This window comes from Gekko japonicus, unplaced genomic scaffold, assembly GCF_001447785.1.
Source record: "Gekko japonicus isolate JY-2015 unplaced genomic scaffold, Gekko_japonicus_V1.1 scaffold175, whole genome shotgun sequence".
NCBI classification, from domain to species: Eukaryota; Metazoa; Chordata; class Lepidosauria; order Squamata; family Gekkonidae; genus Gekko; species Gekko japonicus.
Window position 1 is genome coordinate 481,150 of NW_015166425.1, and position 23,552 is coordinate 504,701.

Below are 23,552 nucleotides of genomic sequence, written 5' to 3' on the forward strand. Positions count from 1 at the left end.
GGGGGAGTCAAGAGGATTAGGGGGTTGGGGCCCCCCCCCCCCCCCCACGAGGAAAGGCCGGAGAGCCTGGGACTTTTCCGTTTAGAAAAGGGACGACTAACTGGGGGACATGATAGAGGTTTATAAAGTTAAGCACAGGGTGGAGAAAGTTGGCAAAGGGAACTCTTTCTTTCTCTCCCAAGAGACTAGAACTTGAGGGCATCCAGTGAAGCTGATGGGCAGTAGGATCAGGACGGACAAAAGGAAAGACTACTTCACAGAGAGAGTGATTAATATGTGGGACTCACTGCCGGGATGCTTTTAAAAGGGGATTAGACAGATTCATGGAGGAGAGGTTTATCAGCGTCTACTAGCCATGGTGGCTGAGGAGAACCTCTGCATTCAGAGGCAGTCAGCCTCTGGATCCCTGTGCCAGGAGGCAATGTCAGGGGAAGGCCTCTTGGCCTCTCTGCCCTGTTGTTGGCCCTCCAGAGGAACTGGTTGAGGCTACAGTGTGAGGCAGGATGCTGGACTAGATGGACCCTCACTGGTTGGATCCCTGTGCCAGGAGTCATCGTCACAGGAGAAGGCCTCGGTCTCTCTGCCCTGTTGTCGGCCCTCCAGAGGAACTGGTTGAGGCTACAGTGTGAGGCAGGATGCTGGACTAGATGGACCCACACTAGCCTGATCCAGCAGGGCTCTTCTGATGTTCTTACCAGGGGAAGGCCTCGGTCTCTCTGCCCTGTTGTCGGCCCTCCAGAGGAACTGGTTGAGGCTACAGTGTGAGGCAGGATGCTGGACTAGATGGACCCACACTAGCCTGATCCAGCAGGGCTCTTCTGATGTTCTTACCAGGGGAAGGCCTCGGTCTCTCTGCCCTGTTGTCGGCCCTCCAGAGGACCTGGTTGTTTGCCGTGTGAGATGGCATGCTGGGCTAGATGGACCACTGGTACTGCCTGGCAACCCTAGTCACATGGGATACAATAACGAGCTGTTCAGGATCTCTCTGCCTAATCACGTCCCCCCTCCCTCTCCCTCTCTCTTCAGTTTGGTGTAGTGGTTAAGTGCACGGACTCAAATCTGGGAGGACCGGGTTTGACTCCCCACTCCTCCACTTGCACCTGCTGGATGACCTTGGGCAAGCCCTAGTTCTGATAAGAGCTGTTCTCTCAAGGGCAGTTTCTGTCAAGAGCTCTCTCAGCCCCACCTACCTCACAGGGTGTCTGTTGTGGGGAGGGGAAGGGAAAGGAGCTTGTAAGCCGCTCTGAGACTCCTTTGGGTAGTGAAGGGCGGGGTATAAATCCAATCTCTTCTTCTTCTTCTCTTCAAGTGTACAATCGGCCGGTCGAGGAAGCGTCTCTGGAATTTCTGCTGACTGACTACGACGTCATCTACGGGCGGCGCAAGCAGCTGGAACTGGACATCCAGGCCGCCTTCCTTCGGTTCATGGCCTGCCTCCTGAAGGGTTACCGCACCTACCTCCGGCCCATCACCCAGGCACCCTCCGAGAAGACCCGCGACTCCAGCAACCTCTTCTACCTCCAGGGTACGGCGAGCTGCTCTCTTAGCTGCAGGGACGATGGCGGCCTCTGGAGAGCACCGTTTCTTCTTTGCGCAAGTGGGAGGTTGGCCCTTTTCCACCTCTGTGTATTGGAGCAGGGCGGGCCTTGCAGTTTTCTGCCTTGTAACAATAACTGTAGCAAAATGCCACTGGGCTGTGGCCGCCGCTCAGTGATAGAGCCTTTGCTTGGCATGCAGAAGGTCCCGGGTTCAATCCTTGGCATCTCTGGTGGAAAAGATTAGGTAATAGGTGACGTGAAAGACCTCTACCTGAGACCCCGGAGAACCTGTAGGGTTATGAAGGTAGAACATGAACAGAGGGGGTTGGCCGTCGCCTGTCTCTGCGTAGCGGCCCTGGTCTGCCTCAGTAGTCTCCCATCCAAGGACTAACCAGGACTGACACTGCTTAGCTTCTGAGATCACATGAGATCGGGTTAGCCTGGGCTATTCAGGCTAATTTTTTACAGCATCTAGAATTGCTCTCTACAGAACAAAAGAAGTCATGTTAGACCAGGCCAATGGCCCATCCAGCCCAACACTCTGTGTCACCCAGTGGCCAAAACCCAGGTGCCGTCAGGAGGTCCACCAACAGGGCCAGAACTCCAGAAGCCCTCCCACTCTTGCCCCCCCCCAAGTACCAAGAATACAGAGCATCACTGCCCCAGAGATAAGAACATAAGAGAAGCCATGTTGGATCAGGCCAGTGGCCCATCCAGTCCAACACTCTGTGTCACACAGTGGCCAAAACCCAGGTGCCATCAGGAGGTCCACCAACAGGGCCAGAACTCCAGAAGCCCTCCCACTCTTGCCCCCCCCCAAGTACCAAGAATACAGAGCATCACTGCCCCAGACAGAGTATTCCATCTAGACCTTGTGGCTAATAGCCACTGGTGGACTTCGTGGTGTGGAGCAGGGGTGAGTGTGGGTGTGTGCGGGGGAGGTAGTTGTGAATGTCCTGCATTGTGCAGGGCGTTGGGCTAGATGACCCTGGAAGGTCCCTTCCAACTCCTGTGATTCTGTGACTTCTGCTCCAGATGTTGATCCAATCCCCTCTTGCAGTTGTCTATGCCTATAGCCGCCGCCACTTCCTGTGGCAGCGAATCCCAGGCGTCCATTGCTCTTTGGGTGAAGAAGGACTTCCTTTGATCTGTTCTCAGCCTACGGCTCCTTAATTTCATGGAGTGCCTACAGGTTCTTGTATTGTGGGAAAAAGAGAAAAGGACTCCTGTCTCTACCTTCTCTGTCCTATGCAGAACCCACAAAGGATCAGACCACTGGTCTGTCAGGGTCAGTATTATCTGTTCTGACTGGCACAGACTCTCCAGGGACTCTGGTGGAGGTCTTTCACATCACCTCACCCCGGTCCCTTTTTAAACAGCCAGGGATGGCTGCACCTCCAAATGGAATTCCGCATCGTCAGGGCTTTTTTTGTAGAAAAAGCCCAGCAGGAACGCATTAGCATAATAGGCCACACTGAACAGCAGAAACTCATTAGCATACTAGGCCTCACCCCTGACACCACAGTTCATTGTCATATTAGGCCACTCCCCCACGTTACCAGAAGTGTGGTCATCCAGCCACACCCACCTTTTGCTTCTTATTCTGTTGACCTTGTTTGTTGTCCAAACCCAGGGCCTTTTTTTGTAGCAGGAACTCCTTTGCATGTTAGGCCACACACCTCTAATGTAGCCAATCCTAATGAGTTTCTGCTGTTGGGCGTGGCCTATTATGCTAATGCATATTCCTGCTGGGCGTGGCCAACTTGGGAGCCAGCCGGAACTCCGTTCCTGTGCGTTCCTGCCCAAAAATAGCCCTGCGCATCGTCAAGGATGTGGCTTATAAATCCGAGGGCTTTCATATCCGGCGTTCCTTGATCTGGACGTAGCAAGACGCCTGTCACGGCTCCTCCCCGTGTGTCCCCCACAGGCTTCCTGAAATCGAGAGACCGGGCCTACCACAAGTTCTACGGACAGCTCCTGCGCACCCAGCTCTTCACGCAGTTCATTGAGGAATGCTCGTTCGTCAGCGACCGACATACCTCTCTGGAGTTCTTCGACTCCTGCGTTGAAAAGGTAACCAGGAAAGGGCCTCAGGAAAGGGGGGCCGTGTCTGACTAGAGGCAGAGCCGGGGACTTGCTAAGCTGTTACATTTGGAATCAGCGGGAGGAAGCTACTATGGTACCCTAACCCTTATATGGAAGGTTTCCAGAAAGAAATGTTTTGCCTTTCAGGAAAACATTGAAATACATCCACAACTTACGTAGCCAGTTTGGTGTAATGGTTAAGAGCGGCGGACTCGTAATCTGGGAGAACCGGGTTTGATTCCCCACTCCTCCACATGCAGCTGCTGGGTGACCTTGGGCAAGCCATAGTTCTGTCAGAGCTGTCCTTGAAAGGGCAGCACTTGAAAGAGCTCCCTCAGGCCCACCTACCTCACAGGGTGTCTGTTGTGGGGAGGTGAAGGAAAAGGAGTTTGTACGCTGCTCTGAGACTCCTTTGGGTTGTGAAGGGCGGGGTATAATTCCAATCTCCTCGTCGTCCTCCTCCTCCTCCTCTTCTAAAAGGGGTAACCTCCTCCTCCTCCTCTTCTTCCTCTTCTTCCTCTTCTTCCTCTTCTTCCTCTTCTTCTTCTTCTGAGCCAGTTTGGTGTAGTGGTTAAGTGCATGGACTCTAATCTGGGAGAACCGGATTTGATTCCCCACTCCTCCACTTGCACCTGGCTGGATGACCTTGGGCAAGGCGTAGCTCTGGCACAGCTGTTCTTGAAAAAGAGCAGTTTCTGTCAAGAGCTCTCTCAGCCCCACCTGCTGAGTTATAATAATAACAATAATAGTTGGATTTATACCCCCCTCGTTCACTTGGAGTCTCAGAGCAGTTTACAATCTCCTTTCACTTCCTCTCCCCACAACAGACACCCTGTGAGGTAAAAGAAGAAGAGGAGGAGATTGGATTTATACCCCACCCTTCACTACCCAAAGGAGTCTCAGAGCGGCTTACAATCTCCTTTCCCTTCCTTTCCCCACAACAGACACCCTGTGAGGCAGGCGGGGCTGAGAGAGCTCTGAGAGAACTGCTCCTGAGAGAACAGCTCTGAGAGAGCTGTGACTGACCCCAGGTCACCCAGATGGCTGCATTTGGAGGAGTGGAGAATCAAACCCAGTTCTCTCAGATTAGAGTCCATGCTCTTAACCACTGCACCACTCTGGCTTTCTCCCTAGTTTCTAGCCCAGGACATTGGGTGATGGTGACATCCAATCAGAACACGTCTCCAAGAGAACTCTCTGGAATATTACCTCACCACTCTCAATCTGCCCTACCCATATCACAGATGACACATTCCCCTGAGAACCCAAGTACCCGGCTCCCACCCTTGGCCTTCAAGATATCAAGAGATATGCAGGCCAAAACTGATGAACAGCACCTGCAAGACAGCTCAGGCCCAATACCATCCGTCTTCACCCTTGAGGCGAAATGGGGGAGGGGGTGGAGGAAGGTGTTGTGCCTCACAGACACTTTACCTTACTACACCTGAACTTATTTTACTGCTCTCACATAAAATGCATCATAGGATGATTAGCATATAAAGGTGTAATTTTGGGCACCGTCACGAAATGTGAAAGCTTTAGTTCTCCAGAAGCAAAAACTGCAACTACAAGATACCAGAGAGCTGTTGTGGTGTAGAGGATAAGGCAGGGGTGTCAGCCATGTGGCCCGAGGGCCGGATGAGGCCCCCGGAGGGCTTCTGTCAGGCCCGCAGTGGAACTGGCTCTCTTCTGCTTCTTCTTCCAGTTCTGCTGCTGCTGCCACGTCATCGTAGGTTTGCAGCTGACAGATACACACCTGAACAGCCATATTCAAGATTGCAACAGCACAGACATTTTGATGCAATAATTCAGAGCAAGAGGTGTCAGTTATCAGACACTGTTAAACACAGGGCTATTTTGGGGCAGGAACGCACAGGAACGGAGTTCCGGCTGGCTTCCAAGTTGGCCATACCCAGCACGAATGAACACACTTCTGGTGACATGGGGGTGTGGCCTAATATGCCAATGAGCTGTGCTGTCGGGGGTGTGGCCTAATATGCTAATGAGTTTCTGTTGTGGGTGTGGCCTATTATGCTAATGAGTTCTTGCTGGGCTTTTTCTACAAAAAAAGCCCTGGTTAAACAAAAATATTGCAAGAGTGCTCATGTTTTAAGCATGTTTTTATTTTAAGTAAAAACAACCCTTTGCGTTTGTGTCCTTTATAAAGTTTATATCTCCGCTACCTGGCATTAAATTTTATGACACACACGACCCGGCCCAACAAAGTCTCATTTATGTCAGATCCGGCCCTCAGAACAAATGAGTTCGACACCCCTGGGATAAGGTGTCGGGCTAGGATCTTGGAGACCCAGGTTCAAATTCCCGCTCTGCCGTGGAAGACCACTGGGTGCCCTTGGGCCAGTCACACCCACTCAGCCTAACCTACCTCACAGGGTTGACGTGAGTCTAAAATGGAGGAGAGGAGAAGACCGTAAGCCGCTTTGGTAAATACCCAGAATCCTTGGCTGCTGAATCTATCTCCCCCCCCCCACCAGCCTTTGTCAGGCAATTTGCAGCTGCTTCTTCCAGCCAGGCTAAATGTCCGGTGGGCGGTGCCATTCCTGGGTCCTTCCCCCTCACTCTCTGCATGGCATCTTTGTATTCTTCCCCACTCAGGTGCAGGTGGATCTCGAGAAGCCGGAAGAATCTCCCCTGATGGAACTGGACGACTCCCACGGCAGCGAGCACACAGTGTTCATCATGCCCCCTGAGGAGCCAACGGCGCCCGACGGGTCTGAGCTGCTCCCGCGCTACAAGTGAGTTGCGGTGCTGTCACACTCTAGCTGTCACCTCTCTGTGTCTCTCTTCTCCCCGGGCCAGGAGCTCTCCAGCTGTGGTTTTTGAGTTCCTGTAAAAGGGGCAGTGAACCTCTCCTAGAGGATCTGTAATGGTAGGTGGGTACCTGGATGGATAAGAAAGAAGCCTGATAAAGGGCCAATATTGGAAGAAGAAGAGAAGAAGAAGAGATTGGATTTATACCCCGCCCTTCACTACCCAAAGGAGTCTCAGAGCGGCTTACAAACTCCTTTTCCCTTCCCCTTCCCACAACAGACACCCTGTGAAGTAGGTGGGGCTGGGAGAGCTCTGAGAGAAACTGCTCTTTTTCCAAGAACAGCTCCGACAGAACTATGGCTTGCCCAAGGTCATCCAGCAGCTGCAAGTGGAGGAGTGGGGAATCAAACCCGGTTCCCCAAGTTAGAGTCCACGCACTTAACCACTACACCAAAGGAAGAAACTTCCTGACAGAGCAGTTCCTTGGTGGAACAGGCTTCCTTGGGAGTTGGTGGGCTCTCCTGCTTTGGAGGTTTTCAAGCAGAGGCTCTAGATGGAAGGTCTAGATGGAACACTCTGTCTGGGGCAGGGATGATCTGTGTTCTTGGTGCTGGGGTGGGGGGGACACTGGGAGGGCTTCTGGTGGCACCTGGTGTTTTTGGCCACTGTGTGACACAGAGTGTTGGACTGGATGGGCCATTGGCCCGATCCAACGAGGCTTCTCTTATGTTCTTCCTGTCTTCCTCTCCCCCAGGTACGATGGTTTCCCCGTGCTCCAGGCCAAGCTCTTTGAGCGCCCCCAGGACCAGCTGATGCCCTCGCTCTGCCAGGCTCGGAGCAGCGCCCCCAGCAGCCCGGCACCACGCAGGACCAAACAGGTAAAAGGGCTGGCGCACGAGCACAGGAGGGGTGCATCGTTGCAGGGTGGGGGAACCCGCGGGTGGCTGTTCAGCTGGTGCTTCCCGGGTCTTGCTCTCTGTAAGCTGCATGTTTGGTGTAGTGGTTAAGTGCGCGGACTCTAATCTGGGAGAACCGGGTTTGATTCCCCACTCCTCCACATGCACCTGGCTGGATGACCTTGGGTCCGTCACAAGTTCTCTCAGAGCTGTTCTCTCACGAGCAGTCCTTGAAAGAGCTCTCTCAGCCCCACATACCTCGCAGGGTGTCTGTTGTGGGGAGCGGAAAGGGAAAGGAGATTGTGAGCCACTCTGAGACTCCTTTGGGTAGTGAAGGGCGGGGTATAAATCCAGTCTCTTATTTTAAATGTTATTGGTCTTAGAGAGAGAGAAGAGGAGATTGGATTTATATCCTGCCCTTCACTACCCAAAGGTGTCTCAGAGAGGCTTACAAACTCCTTTCCCTCCCCCTCCCCACAACAGACATCCTGTGAGCAGTGTTCCCTCTAAGCTGAGTTAGTGTGAGCTAGCTCACAGTTTTTAAGCTTCCGGCTCACACATTTTTGCCTTAGCTCAGGAAGGATGGCTCCAGAGCAAACTGATTTATGCAGCAGACAAAGCGCTTGCTCGCCACTGTAATGCCAGTAGCTCATAAAGTAGAATTTTTGCTCACAGGACTCCACAGCTTAGAGGGAACATTGCCTGTGAGGTAGGTGGGGCCAAGAGAGCTCTTGACAGAAACTGCTCTTTTTCAAGAACAGCTCTGACAGAGCTATGGCTTGCCCAAGGTCATCCAGCCAGGTGCCACTGGACTCAAACTTTATGCATTAAAAACATGATTTAAAATCAGTAATTCAGAACTGCCAGTAAGCAGAAGAAGTAATCAAGTCCCTTCGTGTATAAAACTGTCTTCAGCTGTCGCCTAAAAACTGACAGTGAGGGGACCAGGTTCACTTCCCTGGGGAGCTGTTCCGTAATTGTGGGGCTGCCACTGGAAAGGCCCTTTCTCATATACCCAACAGATGAGCGTCTTTGGTCGATGGGACAGTCAGGAGGGCTTCCCAGGCTGGAATGTATGGGAGAAAACAGTCCTTCAGATACTCCAGTTCCGATCCATGTGGGGCTTTAAAGAGCAAACCAGCATCTTGAATTGGAATCAGGAGTAGATCAGTATTCATTTATTCATTCATTCATTCATTCATTCGGATTTCTAGCCAGCAGGGCTCAGGGCGGGTTACAACAACACATATATACAACTAATTTAGTGGGCAGTGTAATTGCCATTGCCTGTGTCTGCATAGCAACCAGGGACTTCCAGCAGTCTCGTCATAGCATTCTATACTAGCTGTGGCTTCTGGACACTCTTCAAGGGTAGCCCCATGTAGAGTGCATTGCAGTAGTCCAGTCTCGAAGTAACTAAAGCTGACTCCTTCCTTCTCTGCTCATGTAATGGGGAGCCTCGTGGTGGAACAAGAACTAGTTCAGATGATATATCCCGTCGATCTCTTTCTCTCCAGGAAATGAAGGTAGCCCAGCGGGTGGCCCAGAAGTACTCATCGGTGCCGGACATGTGGGCCAAATGCCTCCTGGGGCACTGCTACGGCCTGTGGTTCATCGCTCTGCCAACCTACGTGCGTGGTGCAGCCTCCAAGGTGCGGGCCCTGCAGACGGCGTACGAGGTGCTCAAGCAAATGGAGACCAAGAAGGTGGTGCTGCCGGATGAGGTAACGGGTGATCCGCACAGCTTTGTTTCTCCGCGCCCAACCCGGTTCTTTAATCCTCCCCGTCTCTTGAGAGCCAGTGTGGTATAGTGGGTAGAGTGGCAGACTGTGACTCTGGGTCTGAATTCCCACTTCTGCTGTGGAAGCTGTCTGGGTGACCTCGTGCCTATTGCAAACTCTCAGTCTAGCCTCCCTCGCAGGGTTGTTGTGAGAGCACAGAGAAGGGGAGAGCCAGTTTGGCGTAGTGGTTAGGAGCGCGGACTCTAATCTGGGAAAACCGGGGTTGATGCCCCACTCCCTCCACATGCAGCTGCTGGTGTGACTTTGGGTCAGTCACAAATTCTCTCAGAGCTGTTCTCCCAAGGGCAGTCCTCAGGAGGGGAAAGGAGATTGTAAGCCGCTCTGAGATTCCTTTGGGTAGTGAAGGGCGGGGTATACATCCAATCTCCTCCTCCTTTTTTGGGTCCCGACTGTGGGGAGAAAAGTGGGCTATAAATGAATAAAGGTAAAGGTTCCCTTGCTCGAAAGCCAGTCAAGTCCGACTCTAGGGTTGCGGTGCTCATCTCCATTTCCAAGCCGAAGAGCCAGCGCTGTCCGAAGACATTTCCGTGGTCATATGGCCGGCATGACTAAGCACCAAGGCGCACGGAATGCTGTTACCTTCCCACCGAAGTGGTCCCTATTTATCTACTTGCAATTTCTTGGTTTCGAACTGCTAAGTTGGCAGGAGCTGGAACTAGAGACGGGAGCTCACTCCGTCTTGTGGCACCTGGGTCTCGAACTGCTGAACTACCGACCTTCCACAGCCTGCAGTTCAGCTTCTTAACCACTTGAGCCACGTCCGCAGCTCCTTTATAAATGAATAAATGTATGCAAAAAGTAAAAGCAAATGCATATTTCCCCTATAACAGAGAGGACTGCCATTCTTCCTAAAGCAGGGGCTCTCCGATTGTGGGTCGGGTGCTGAAAGTGGGGCATACCTTCTTCGCCGATGGGTCGTGAGGCCAGGAAGGGACGGGGGAGGGGGGCCAGGTTCATCAGATCTTGGAAGCTAAGCAGGGTCGGCCCTGGTCATTACTTGGATGGGAGACAGGGTCGCCGATGGGTCGTGAGGCTGGGGGGTCTAGGGTCCATTCCGGGGTCTTTTGGCTTGTGGGTCGCGATGACTTCACCCAGAAGAGGCGTCATCATGTCATCATTGGGGGGGGGGGGGGGGGGGTTGACACTCTAGTTTTTGGGCAAAACTCTATGGTTTGAGCCCAGTTTTACCATAGAGTGTTGCCCAAAAACTAGAGCGTCACCCCCCCAAGGTTGTGACGCAGAGGGAGGCAATGGCAAATCACCTCTCAACATCTCTTGCATTGTAAACCCTATAAGGAGTATTATGTGGCTCAGTGGAAGAGCCCCTGCTTGGCATACAGAAGGTCCCTTGTTCAATCCCTGGCATATCCAGTTAAAAGGACCAGGCAGTAGGCGATGTGAAAGACCTCCGCCTGAGACCCTGGTGAGACTTAGAGAGGGGCTGTGGCTCAGTGGAAGAGCCCCTGCTTTGCATACAGAAGGTCCCCAGTTCAATTCCAGGTGTCTCCAGGTAAAAGGACCAGGCAGGAGTTGATGTGAAGAGGTGATGGGGAAGACCTCCGCCTGAGACCCCGGAGAGCTGCTGCCAGTCTGAGCAGACAATACTGACTTTGATGGACCGAGGGTCCGGTTCAGTACGGGGCAGCTTCGTGCGTCTGTGTGAGTCGCCATACGTTGGCTGCATCTTGAAAGCATGTGTTTGTGTGATATGTAGCCACACAGTACAGCCAGTTGCTCAGTAATACTGCACATTAATAAATGTTCAGTGTGAAAAATGAAACAGGAGCCATGCTGGCCTGCGGTGAAGCCCTTGAGTTTTGCATTGGAGAGGTGAAAACGAGCACAGAGTTACTTTGGAAGCAGGTCCTGGAAAATGTAGTAAATTTTAGACGTGAATTCCAGATTAGATAGGTAAAGGTAAAGGTTCCCTTGCTCGAAAGCCAGTCGAATCCGACTCTAGGGTTGCGGTGCTCATCTCTGTTTCAAAGCCAAAGAGCCAGCGCTGTCCGAAGACGTTTCTGTGGTCATGTGGCCCGCATGACTAAACACCAAGGCGCACGGAACGCTGTTCCCTTCACACCCCTATTTATCTACTTGTAATTTCTTGCTTTCGAACTGCTAGGTTGGCAGGAGCTGGAACTAGAGACGGGAGCTCACTCCGTCTTGCGGCACCCAGGTCTCGAACTGCTGAACTACTGACCTTCCACAGCCTGCAGTTCAGCGTCTTAACCACTTGAGCCACCGCAGCTCCTCCAGATTAGATAGGCCTTGATAAATTCCTTCCGTGACCCTCACGAAACTTCAATGCCCAAGGTTTCTGATGTGGTGAAATTGGTTCCTTGGCTTTGATGGGCTAGACATTCACCGACCCATTCATCCCCTGCCCCTCCTCTTCCAGGTTTGCTACCGGATCCTGATGCAGCTGTGTGGGCAGTACGGCGAGCCCGTCCTCTCCGTGCGGGTCCTGCTAGAGATGAAACGAGCTGGCATTGTGCCCAACACCATCACCTATGGTTACTACAACAAGGTAAATCAGCACTCAGTGTTCACCTGGAAAGGAGTGGGTTGGATTCCCGAAGAATGCCCCTGCTTGTTTCCCTACCCTGGTCTCAAGAGCCTTTCTTGACACAAGGGGCTCTTGCATCAGAGCAGGCCCGTAGCTCCAATGGGGCTTTTGGGGGCTCTCCGTAGCCCCACAAGAATTTCTCTGGGAAATGCTTTTTCCAATCACTTGTAAACATTTTTTTAAAAGTGTGTGCTCCTTTAAGCCGATTAGGGTGCTGTAGTTGACAGATTCCCGCACTGAGCAAGGGGGTTGGAGTAGGTGACCTCTAGGGTCCCTTCTAACTCTGTGCCAAGATACTAATCTCCTTGAAGAGTCTTTCTGCTTGAGTGTGAGCTTTCTTGACTACAGAAGTCATCACACACACACACCACCTGCCGGCTTATTCTCAGAATCGTTGCTTAGCCCGGCAGAAGTGATTAACTTGCAGCCGCTGAGAACTGTCATCTAAAGTGGTTGACAGCCTGCAGTTTAGAGATCTATCCTGGTCACACCTTTCTGTTGGCTAAATGGCTTTTCTTTCTGCGATGAGAACTTCAGCCCCACCAGGGCTCTTTTTGTAGAAAAAGCCCAGGAGGAACTCATTAGCATAATAGACCACACCCAACAGCAGAAACTCATTAGCATATTAGGCCACACCCCTGACAGCACAGCTCATTAGCACATTAGGCTGCACCCCCATGTTACTAGAAGTGTGGTCATCCAGCCACACCCACCTTTTGCTTCTTATTCTGTTTATCTTGTTTGTTGTCAAAACCCAGGGCTTTTTTGTAGCAGGAACTCCTTTGCATCTTAGGCCACACACCCCTAATGTAGCCAATCCTAATGGGTTTCTGCTATTGGGTGTGGCCTATCATGCTAATGAGTTCCTGCTGGGCGTGGCCAACTCAGGAGCCAGCCGGAACTCCGTTCCTGTGCGTTCCTGCCCAAAAATAGCCCTGAGCCCCACCAGGAAAAAATTTGCCCCACAAGCCATAGAATCCTGGCTATGGGCCTGCATCAGAGGAAGGTGCCCTCCACCACAGGAAAGCGCTGATGCTAGTGGAATGAATCAGCAAGATCTGACCGAAGCTCTTCAACATTCCCTCCCCTGGAATGGCACAGTGTCCTATCCCTACCTCACCCCCACCCTAGCCTTACCAGTGTGTGAACCTATCAGTTCACTCTGGTCATCTTTGGAGACCCTGCTTTGGTCACCACCACCATCTTGAGGCTGCACGGGTGGCTACCCGAGAAAGGGCCTTCTCGGTCGCGGCACCAAACTTTGGAACTCCCTCCCAGGGAGATTCATCTGTCTTCCACGAGCGGGTGAAGACCTCTTTGTTTTTTGGCATTCCCTCAGTAATGGTTATTGGCCCTGTCATGCTGGGGGAGAGCCAGTTTGGTGTAGTGGTTAAGGGCATAGGCTCTAATCTGAGAGAACCGGGTTTGATTGCCCCACTCCCCCCACATGCAGCTGTCAGTGTCAGTCACAAGTTCTCTCAGAGCTGTTCTCTCATGAGCGGTCCTCGAAAGGGCTCTCTCAGTCCCACCTACCTCACAGGGTGTCTGTGATGGGGAGGGGAATGGAAAGGAGCTTGTAAGCCGCTCTGAGACTCCAAGTGAAGGGCGGGGTATAAATTCAATCTCTTCTTCTTCAAGGGCAGTTTCTGTCAAGAGCTCTCTCAGCCCCTCCTACCTCACAGGGTGTCTGTTGTGGGGAAGGGAAGGGAAAGGGGTTTGTAAGCTGCTCTGAGACACCTTTGGGTAGTGAAGGGCAGGGTATAAATCCAATCTCTTCTTCTTCAAGAGCAGTTTCTGTCAAGAGCTCTCTCGGCCCCACCTACCTCACAGGGTGCCTGTTGTGGGGAGGGGAAGGGAAAGGAGATTGTAAGCCGCTCTGAGACTCTTAAGTGAAGGGCGGGGTATAAATCCAATCTCTTCTTCTTCTTGTCTCTGGCTCCAATATAGTGTGTTTCTATTGGTTTTCAACAGAATTATTTTATAATTGTAAGTGTTGTTTTTAATTGTTCAAATATTTTAATGTTTGCTGAACCTGATCGGGTGAAAAAGCAGCTTAAAAATAGAAAAAAAAATACTTTAAATAAAATAAACTTTGTGAAGAAGGGAGCAGTGACTCATGAAAGCTCCTCCCTTGCTACAAATTTTGTTAGTCCTTAAGGTGCTCATTGGTCTCTTGCTCTTTTCTGCTGCTGCAGACAGGCAAACGCAGCTACCCGTCTTAAATAAAATAAGTAAACAATCATAAATCGCTCCAAGCGGGCATGCTCAGAGCTTGTGCTTTGTCTGTGCGCTCCAGAACAAACAGCCAGAGCTCGGGCAGCGGCAGTCTGCCATAAAAAATGTACCTGCCCCTTTGAACCCAAAGAAATCCCCTCAGGACTTATTGTCATTCCTCTCCTGGTGGCAGAACAGTCAGCTTCTTCCTTCTCGCACACAGACATTTTGCTTGGGAGGTCTCCAGACTGTATAAACCCAGGGCTTTTTTTTGTAGAAAAAGCCCAGCAGGAACTCATTAGCATATTAGGCCACACCCATGACAGCACAGCTCATTAGCATATTAGGCCACACCCCTGTGTTACCAGAAGTGTGGTAACCAGAGGTTACCATAAGCCACACCCACCTTTTGCTTCTTATTCTGTTTACCTTGTTTGTTGTCAAAACCCAGGGCCTTTTTTTGGAACAGGAACTCCTTTGTATGTTAGGTCACACACCCCTCATGTAGCCAATCCTAATGAGTTTCTGCTGTTGGGTGTGGCCTATTATGCTAATGAGTTCCTGCTGGGCGTGGCCAACTTGGGAGCCAGCCGGAACTCCGTTCCTGTGCGTTCCTGCCCAAAAACAGCCCTGTATAAACCGATCCTGAAAGAACAGTATTTAAATAGCCTCCCGTTACGTTGTAGTAGTTTTATTTTGTGCGTGTGTGTGTGTTTCTATAAAAGTCCTCTTCTCGCCGTCTTCTTTTTCTCTATCTCCATCCTCTTCTCCTCCACCCCAACACACACTTCAGGCCATTTTGGAGAGCAAGTGGCCCTCGAGTACTCAGGGGGGCCGTCTCCGCTGGGCCAAATTACGCAACGTCGTGCTGGGGGCGGCCCAGTTCCGGCAGCCGCTGCGCCTACGCCAGCGAGACATGGAAGTACAGAGCATCAGCAGCCAGTCAGGTATGTGGGAAGGGCTTGGACGGGGCCTGAACATAAGAACATAAGAGACGCCAATGTTGGATCAGGCCAAAGGCCCATCCAGTCCAACACTCTGGGTCACACAGTGGCCAGAAATACCAGGTGCCATCAGGAGGTCCAGCAGCGGGGCCAGGACATTAGAAGCCCCCCCCCATTGTTGCCCCCCCAAGCACCAAGAAGAAAGAGCATCCCTTGCCCCAGACTGAGAGTTCCTATCTATACCTTGTGGCTCATAGCCACTGATGGGCCTCTGCTCCATATAAGAACATAAGAGACGCCAATGTTGGATCAGGCCAAAGACCCATCCAGTCCAACACTCTGTCACACGGTGGCCAAAAATACCAGGTGCCATCAGGAGGTCCAGCAGCGGGGCCAGGACACTAGAAGTCCTCCCATTCTTGCCTCCCCCCAAGCACCAAGAATACAGAGCATCACTTGCCCCAGACTGAGAGTTCTTATCTATACCTTTGGCTAATGGCCACTGATGGGCTTCTGCTCCATATAAGAACATAAGAGACGCCAATGTTGGATCAGGCCAAAGGCCCATCCAGTCCAACACTCTGTCACACAGTGGCCAGAAATACCAGGTGCCATCAGGAGGTCCACCAGTGGGGCCAGGACACTAGAAGCCCTCCCACTGTTGACCCCCCCCCCCAGCACCAAGAAGACAGAGCATCACTTGCCCCAGAGCCCCTATCTATACCTTGTGGCTAATAGCCACTGATGGACCTCTGCTCCATATGCCTATCTAATTCCCTTTTGAAGCCTGCTACTAACATGTTTTATTGGAGCAGGGGTGGTCAAACTGTGGCTCAGGAACCGCATGCGGCTCTTTCACACATACCGTGCGGCTCCCGGCAGGGCGGCTGGGGAAGCGAAATATCATTAGCGAACAACTATCATTGGACAAATAAACAGAATGATCAATATCTGCTTTGACCCCTTTTGTTATTACTTTTGGCAGTCTCATTTAATGTTAATAGAAAGCATATTTGCATATTTTCCAATAAAAATACGGAATATTTGTTCATGTCTTGCGGCTCTCAAACATCTGATGTAAACAATGTTCCCTCTAAACGGTGGAGCTACTGGCATTCAAGCTAAGAGCGAGCGGTTTGGCTGCTGCATAAACTAGTTTGCTCCGGAGCCCTCCTTCCTGAGCTAAGGCGAAAATGTGTGAGCCAGAGGCTAAAAAGCTGTGAGCTTGCTCACACTAACTCAGCTTAGAGGGAACACTGCTGATGTTTATTCTATATGGCTCTTACGTTAAGCAAGTTTGGCCTCCCCTGTATTAGAGCTATGAAGAAATCGTTTCACAGGTCAAAGAAGCAGCAACCAGGAAATGGGTCAGCGATAGTCAAGGGTTTTTTTTGTAAAAACTTCTAAGAAGTGTGACCTACATTAAGGACAATCCCTTCAGCCCGGGTTGGAAAGAAGTCACTGAGAGGTCACTGTGGTTGTTGACAAAATGGCGGAATGAGGTCACTGTGGTTTGGTGACAAAATGGCAGAATGAGGCACTGTGGTTGTTGACAAAATGGCGGAATGAGGTCACTGTGGTTGTTGACAAAATGGCGGAATGAGGTCACTGTGGTTTGGTTACAAAATGGCGGCAGGTTACCACGTTGGCTGACAGGCCCCAATAACATGGCCCCTCAAAGTTGGGGGTGGCTGAAAATGGAGTGTTTCCATTTATGTTGGCAGAGAGTGGCAGAGGTGGGAGGGCACTGGCCTCCCGGTCCAGATCCAATCTGCAGCGGCAGACGACGTGGTCCGGGTACAGCTTGCGTGAAAATTTGCCATCGGCATCTCTGGTGAAGAGCGGCAGCCTGAGCTTCCCGCAACATGAGGAGGCCTCGATAGCGGAAGCCGGCATGACCCGCGGTGAGTTTGGGGAGGTGGGTGAAGAAGAGCCACTTTTGCAGAGCCAGTAGATAGCAGCTGGAACGTAGGCAATGTTAACTTCCATTGTGGGAGAAGATAACATAAGAACGTAAGACGAACTGTGCTGGATCAGACCAGTGGTCCATCTAGTCCAGATTCCTGTCTCACACAGTGGCCTCAACCAGCTCCTCTGGAGGGCCAACAACAGGGCAGAGAGGCCGAGGCCTTCCCCTCATAAGAACGTAAAAAGAGCCCTGCTGGGTCAGACCAGTGAGGGTCCCTCTAGTCCAGCATCCTGCCTCACCCAATGGTCTCAACCAGTTCCTCTGGATGGCCAACAAGAGGGCAGAGAGGCTGAGGCCTTCCCCTGATAAGAATGTAAGAAGAGCCCTGCTGGATCAGACCAGTGAGGGTCCCTCTAGTCCAGCATCCTGCCTCACCCAATGGTCTCAACCAGTTCCTCTGGAGGGGCAACAACAGGGCAGAGAGGCCGAGGCCTTCCCCTCATAAGAACATCAGAAGAACCCTGCTGGTTTAGACCAGTAGGCTGAGGCCTTCCCCTGATAAGAATGTAAGAAGAGCCCTGCTGGATCAGACCAGTGAGCGTCCATCTAGTCCAGCATCCTGCCGCACACAGTGGCCTCAACCAGTTCCTCTGGAGGGGCAACAACAGGGCAGAGAGGCCGAGGCCTTCCCCTCATAAGAACATAAAAGCCCTGCTGGATCAGACCAGTGAGGGTCCATCTAGTCCAGCATTCCTGTCTCACACAGTGGCCCCAACCAGTTCCTCTGGAAGTCCAACAACAGGGCAGAGAGGCCGAGGTCTTCTCTTATGTTGCCTCTTAGCTCTGGGATTCAGAAGCTTAGTGCCTCAGAATGTGGAGGTTCCCCTCAGTTTCCACTTTCCACTCAATACCTGCTGTCCTCTCTACCTTCCAGCGACCAAGGTGCTGGACCACAGCAGTGACACGCTCCCCGCTGTGCCCCCCTGGTTACGGGGCCTACAGGACGGGCCTGGGAGCTCCGAGGACGGGAGCCTGTCGGACGTCAGCAGCTTCCTGACGGATGAGAGCGACCGGTTGACCCTGAGTAGTGTGGACGCCCAGTCCGAAGCGGCCAAGTCGGGGCTGAGCCACGCGTCCGAGAACCACGGGAGCGGCACGCCCCGGAGGAGTCTGGCTGCCAAACTGCAGCAGCTGCTGTCTCCCATGAAGCGGCCTTCCCTCAGGCATGCCGCCAGTGTGGAGCGCTCGCAGGCACGCCGCGGGTCCGAGCAGCGCGAGCCCCCGCCTCGCCGCAGCCCCTTGGAGGGGCATTTGCTGCTTCCCCGTGAGCGGCCGGGCTCCACCGCCTCTGAGGTAGGCCTGTGGTAGACGTGGGGGTGCTGTGTGGGGACCTTTTGTCCCATCCCCAGTGGGGGGCAGCTCACCTCCCGTGGCGTTTCTTCCCCAACAGAGCTCCGTATCCCTGGGCAGCGAATACGATCTCTCGGACACCTCCGTGTGCAGTTTCAACCTCCGCAAATCCAATGACCGGCTTTCGGAGTCCCCGGCGGTTGAGGTACGTCGTGGCTGCCTCAGCCTTCCCGTTTCGCCTCTCTCTCCTTTAAAGCTGTCGTTTATGCGGCCGGGAAAGCAGCAACATAGGGAAAAAAGGAAGGCTCCGTCCTGAACAGTGTACAGTCTAAACCAGGGGTCCTGAACCTTTTTGAGTTTGTGGACGCCTTTGGAATTTTGGGCACAGCCACAAAATGGCCGCCACAGGAGGTGGAGCAGTGGGGACCCAAAGCAGGTTACATTGCGCTGCGCTCCTCCATTCCATCCCCACAACAACCCTGTGAAGTAGTTCAGGCTGAGGGCGTACGACTGGCCCACGCTCACCCAGCGAGCTTCCGTGGCAGAGCACGGATTCGAACCTGGGCCTCCCACATCCGAGTCTGACCCTCTAACCACTAACACAGAGAGCCAGTGTGGTGCGGTGGTTAAGAGTGTCGGACTAGTATCTGGGATACCCGGGTTCGAATCCCCACTCTTGCCCTGAGACCAATTACACTCTCTCAGCCTGTCCTACCTCACAGGGTTGTTGTGATGATAAAACAGAGGAAAGGAGGAGGAGGACGTAAGGGTTCCCCACTGGGGAGGAAGGCAGGGCATGAATGAATTAAATAAATGAATACAACCACCAATCCGCTTCTTGTCTTCAAGACAAAACAAGCCGAAGTTGCTGACCCTTCCCTCTGGCTTTCGGAGTCCCTGGCGGTTGAGGTACGTCGTGGCTGCCTCAGCCTTCCCGTTTCGCCTCTCTCTCCTTTAAAGCTGTCGTTTATGCGGCCGGGAAAGCAGCAACATAGGGAAAAAAGGAAGGCTCCGTCCTGAACAGTGTACAGTCTAAACCAGGGGCTCTCAACCTTTTTGAGCTTGTGGATGCCTTTGGAATTTTGACACAGGGTAGGGGGCTGAGGAACAAAATGGCTGCTATGGGAGTTGGAGGCACACACACACACACACGCATACACAGAGGAAGACCAAGTACTGAGGGGAAGAGGGGTCATTTTGAAAATAACCATGGGAAAGAGGAGTGAGAGAATAAAACCAGCAGTATGGTACCACAACTTTATTTTAATGACAGAAGAGAAGCCATGTTGGATTAGGCCAATGGCCCATCCAGTCCAACACTCTGTGTCACACAGTGGCCAAAACCCAGGGGCCGTCAGGAGGTCCACCAGCGGGGCCAGAACTCCAGAAGCCCTCCCACTGTTGCCCCACCCCCTCAAGCACCAAGAAGACAGAGCATCACTGCCTCAGACATAAGAATGTAAGAGAAGAGCTGCTGCATAAATCAGTTTGCCCTGGAGCCATCCTTCCTGAGCTAAGACAAAAATCTGTGAGCTGTAGGCTAAAAAAACTGTGAGCTGGCTCACACTAACTCAGCTTAGGGGGAACACTTCTCGTAATATTTTATGTATTTATTTATAAATTCAATTTATAGCCCGCCCTCCCCACAACGCGGGCTCAGGGCGGCTCACAATCAGGCATAAGCCAGCGCATAAAACACATTTAAAACCATTTAAAAACCATTTCTGCAACATTACGACATTATTATTAAGTGCTCTGGATGTTCCGAATAGATCTTCCATAAAGATGACGTATAATGCTGTTATATTCACTCAGTGCCATCTGTTCCGCTTGGCGCTGTTGTTCTTTCTTCCAGGGCCAGATGATGATAGTACAGTAGTGGCGGCTCCTACTCAAACGCCTGGCGGAAGAGCTCCGTCTTGCAGGCCCTGCGGAACTGTGCAAGGTCTTGCAGGGCCCAGGTCTCCTCCGGAAGCTCGTTCCACCAGGTAGGAGCCGCCACCGAGAAGGCTCTGGCCCTGGTAGCAGCCAGCCTGGCCTCCTTGGGACCCAGCATCGCCAGGAGATGTTGCGTCCCCGACCGTAGTGCCCGTGGGGGAACATATGAGGAAAGGCGGTCCCTTAGGTATGCTGGACCCCGGCCATTTAGGGCTTTAAAGGTAAGAACTAGCACTTTGAAGCAAATCCGGTACGCTATGTTGGAACGACCGCGTCCTCTTAAAAACGCGCCTCCTTTCCCTTTACTGAAGCAGCAAACCCTGTATTGCATTGCAAAGCCAAGCGGAGGCTAAGTTTAAAACCCCTCTCCTTTTCTGTCCCGGAGCCTACAGTTTGTATTTTATGGGTTGAATGGAAATTGCAAAAGGAGACTGATTCTAAGGAAGACTTGCATGCGTGGCTAGTGTTTGTGATTTATTGTTGTTACTAGGAGAGAGACAACCTGTTATAACTGGTCAAGAGACTTTTGGAGGGGTGGAATGTGGTGATGCAAGTTTGACGTAGGGGAACTGCGGGTGGGTCTATCCCATGGGCTTGGCCCGCTGGCTCTCAGACTTTTTGAAGCGGGGCCACTTCTCACACTGGGGAAGTGAGCGGTGATTTACGAAAGCTCACACACCCTGCCCCAAGTTTTGCTAGTCTTTAACGTGCTGCTGGACTCTCTTGCTCTTTGGTTTCTGAAGAAATGAGCCACGACTCACCAAAGCTGCTACAAATTTTTGTTAGTCTTGAAGGTGCTGCTGGACTCTTGCTCTTTTCTACTGCTACAAACAGATTAACTGGGCTACCCATCTTGATCCCACTTCTAACCAGGGGTCATTTCGTAGAAAAAGGTGCAGGAGCTCATTAGCGTAACTCATTAGCGTAACTTATTTGTATATGCCACACACCCTGACATCACTGGAAGTGTGCCAGAAGGCAACACCCACCGCTCAGGCTCCACTGGACTGTTTTGGATTGCTAGCTATTGGGGGGGACATGCAGATCTGCCCTCGCAGTGGAGGGAGAGCTTGTACCTGAACAAAACTGGGTCTTAAAGGTGCCACTGGACTGTTTTGGATTGCTATCTCTGCAACTTACCTGGCTGCTTCTTGCTCCTCGTGGCCTGGGGCTGCTGGGAGCAGGGGGTGGGGCTTGTTGCATGTGCCCGCCCCCTGGGCTCTTTACTGCCAGAGCTCCGCTCCTGTGCGCTCCTGCAGGAAATGACCCCCTGCTTCTAACACGGTTATCTTTCTTTAAAACCCAACTCTTGCTTGGGAAATACCTGGAGATTTTGGGTATGGAGCCTGGGGAGGGCGTGGTTTGGAGACAGGAGGGACCTCAGCTGGGTACAATGCCATAGAGTCCTCCTTCCAGAGCGGCCTTTTTCCTCAGGGGGGGCTGATCTCTGTCTTCTGGAGGTCAGTTGTAATCCCGGGAGATCTCCAGGCTCCATCTGGACACTGGACATCCTAGGAAGGGGCTGTGTCCGGCGCCCCTCAAAACCTGAAGGAGGTGACCACAGTCCCGGTGGTGGGGGGGAAGGAAACATGTGATCTTTGCCTCATTTCATGTCTTCCTGGGCATCCAGCTCTGAATGTTCGAGGTGGAGCGGGGGGGCCCAGGGCTCTTTTTGTAGCAGGAACTCCTTTGCCTATCAGGCGACACGCCCCTAATGCAGCCAATCCTCCAAGATTTTACAGAGCTCTTCTTACAGGGGCTACTGTAAGCTCTTGGAGGATTGGCTACATTAGGGGGGTGTCACCTAATATGCAAAGGAATTCCTGCTACAAAAAGAGCCCTGAGTGGGGCAAATTATGGGACTCTACTAGGTGGTACTGATTTATGTTGTTTGTTTAGGAAATTTGTATGCCATCTCTCCAGAGGGGAGCTCACAGATGGAAACAAGGCCCAAAGACCAGAGATCTTTGCTTATTTATTTCATTTGTACCCCACCTTTCTCTCCAGCGGGGACCCAAAGCAGGTTACCTTGTGCTCCTCGCCCTCCATTCCATCCCCACAACAACCCTGTGAGGTAGTTCAGGCTGAGAGCGTATGACTGGCCCACGCTCACCCAGTGAGGTTCCGTGGCAGAGCAGGGATTCGAACCCGGGCCTCCCACATCCTAGTCTGACCCTCTAACACAGAGAGCCAGTGTGGCGTAATGGTTAAGAGTGTCGGACTAGTATCTGGGAGGCCCGGGTTCGAATCCCCACTCTTGCCCTGGGGCCGATCGCGCGCTCTCAGCCTGACCTACCTCACAGGGTTGTTGTGATGATAAAACAGAGGAAAGGAGGAGGAAGTAAGGGTTCCCCACTGGGGAGGGAGGCAGGGCATGAATGAATTAAATAAATGAATACAACCACCCCGCCACTTCTTGTCTTCAAGACAAAACAAGCCAAAGTTGCTGACGGACCTTCCGTTCCCCCCCCCCTCGCTCAGGTGCTGCTGTCCAGCTGTTCGCGGTGCCAGGCCTGCAGCTCGTTGGTGTACGACGAAGAGGTGATGGCTGGCTGGAGCTCGGACGACTCCAACCTCAACACCACCTGCCCCTTCTGCGCCCGCCTCTTCGTGCCCTTCCTCAGCATCGAGATCCAGGACTTCCAAGCCCTGCCCAGGTCAGGACCCCGGAAGCTCTGCCTTTCCAGGTGGAGCACCGGATCCGCTGTTGGGGGCGTGCCTTTTGCACGGAGAAGAAGTTATAAAATGGGTTTATTGTCACTACTCTCTGCAGTCACCGTTGCACTGTGCATTCTCTTTGACCGCCAAGCATTGATCAGGGCCTGGCATTTCGCATGGCAAGCCTGTGTGTGGAATTACAAAAGATCTGAGAGTCATTGAGTTTTACTTACGTTATTTATAGTCCGCCTTTTTTGGACTCAAGGTGGATTGCGCAGTGAGTCAATGCAATTGATAAAATGGGGCGTTTAGTAAACAATGCTATGGGATCAGGGTTGTGGAACCAATTGGAAATCTAAAGCAGAACGAAAGCAAAGCATGCCACATTAACTGTTGCAAAAAATTACATCGTAGGATCCTATTTTCTGCAAGCTAAACACGGGAAAAGACAGAAAGGCTAAGAAAAGTTGAAGGCAGCAGGACAAAACGACGACCCAACATGAGCTGAATTGACTCCATTGGGTAGTCGCAGCCCTCTGTCTGCAAGACCTGAACAAGGCAGTTAATGATAGGATGTTTTGGAGTCCTTAATTCATAGGGTCACCATAAGTTGGAAGCAACTTGGTAGCATTTAGCACCAATGTCCCCTCTAAGCTGTGGAGCCTTGCGAGCAAAAAAATCTACTTTGTGAGCGACTGGCATTAAAGTTGTGAGCAAACAATTTGGCTACTGCATAAATCAGTTTGCTCTGGAGCCATCCGTCTTGAGTGAAGACAAAAATGTGTGAGCCGGAGGCTAAAAAAACAGTGAGCCAGCGCACACTAACTCAGCTTAGAGGGAACATTGCTTAGCACTAGGGATGGGCACAAACTGCATTTTT

The 23,552-nt window shown here is 52.1% G+C and overlaps 1 protein-coding gene across 2 annotated transcripts in view; it reads left to right on the top strand.

Moving 5' to 3' along the window:
- The window catches only part of DENND4B (DENN/MADD domain containing 4B), a 97,501-nt gene that overhangs the window by 51,357 nt on the left and 22,592 nt on the right, over nucleotides 1-23,552 (top strand). The window contains exons 12-23 of one of the 2 annotated variants that reach the window (XM_015411748.1): nucleotides 1,310-1,525; nucleotides 3,466-3,611; nucleotides 6,240-6,379; nucleotides 7,150-7,273; nucleotides 8,809-9,015; nucleotides 11,492-11,620; nucleotides 14,667-14,820; nucleotides 16,542-16,721; nucleotides 17,661-18,079; nucleotides 18,177-18,281; nucleotides 18,926-18,985; nucleotides 22,496-22,671. In XM_015411748.1, the coding sequence (XP_015267234.1) occupies nucleotides 1,310-1,525; nucleotides 3,466-3,611; nucleotides 6,240-6,379; nucleotides 7,150-7,273; nucleotides 8,809-9,015; nucleotides 11,492-11,620; nucleotides 14,667-14,820; nucleotides 16,542-16,721; nucleotides 17,661-18,079; nucleotides 18,177-18,281; nucleotides 18,926-18,985; nucleotides 22,496-22,671 (2,056 nt within the window). The remainder of the gene's footprint in view (nucleotides 1-1,309; nucleotides 1,526-3,465; nucleotides 3,612-6,239; nucleotides 6,380-7,149; nucleotides 7,274-8,808; nucleotides 9,016-11,491; nucleotides 11,621-14,666; nucleotides 14,821-16,541; nucleotides 16,722-17,660; nucleotides 18,080-18,176; nucleotides 18,282-18,925; nucleotides 18,986-22,495; nucleotides 22,672-23,552) is intronic. The other variant, XM_015411749.1, reaches the window with a different exon arrangement.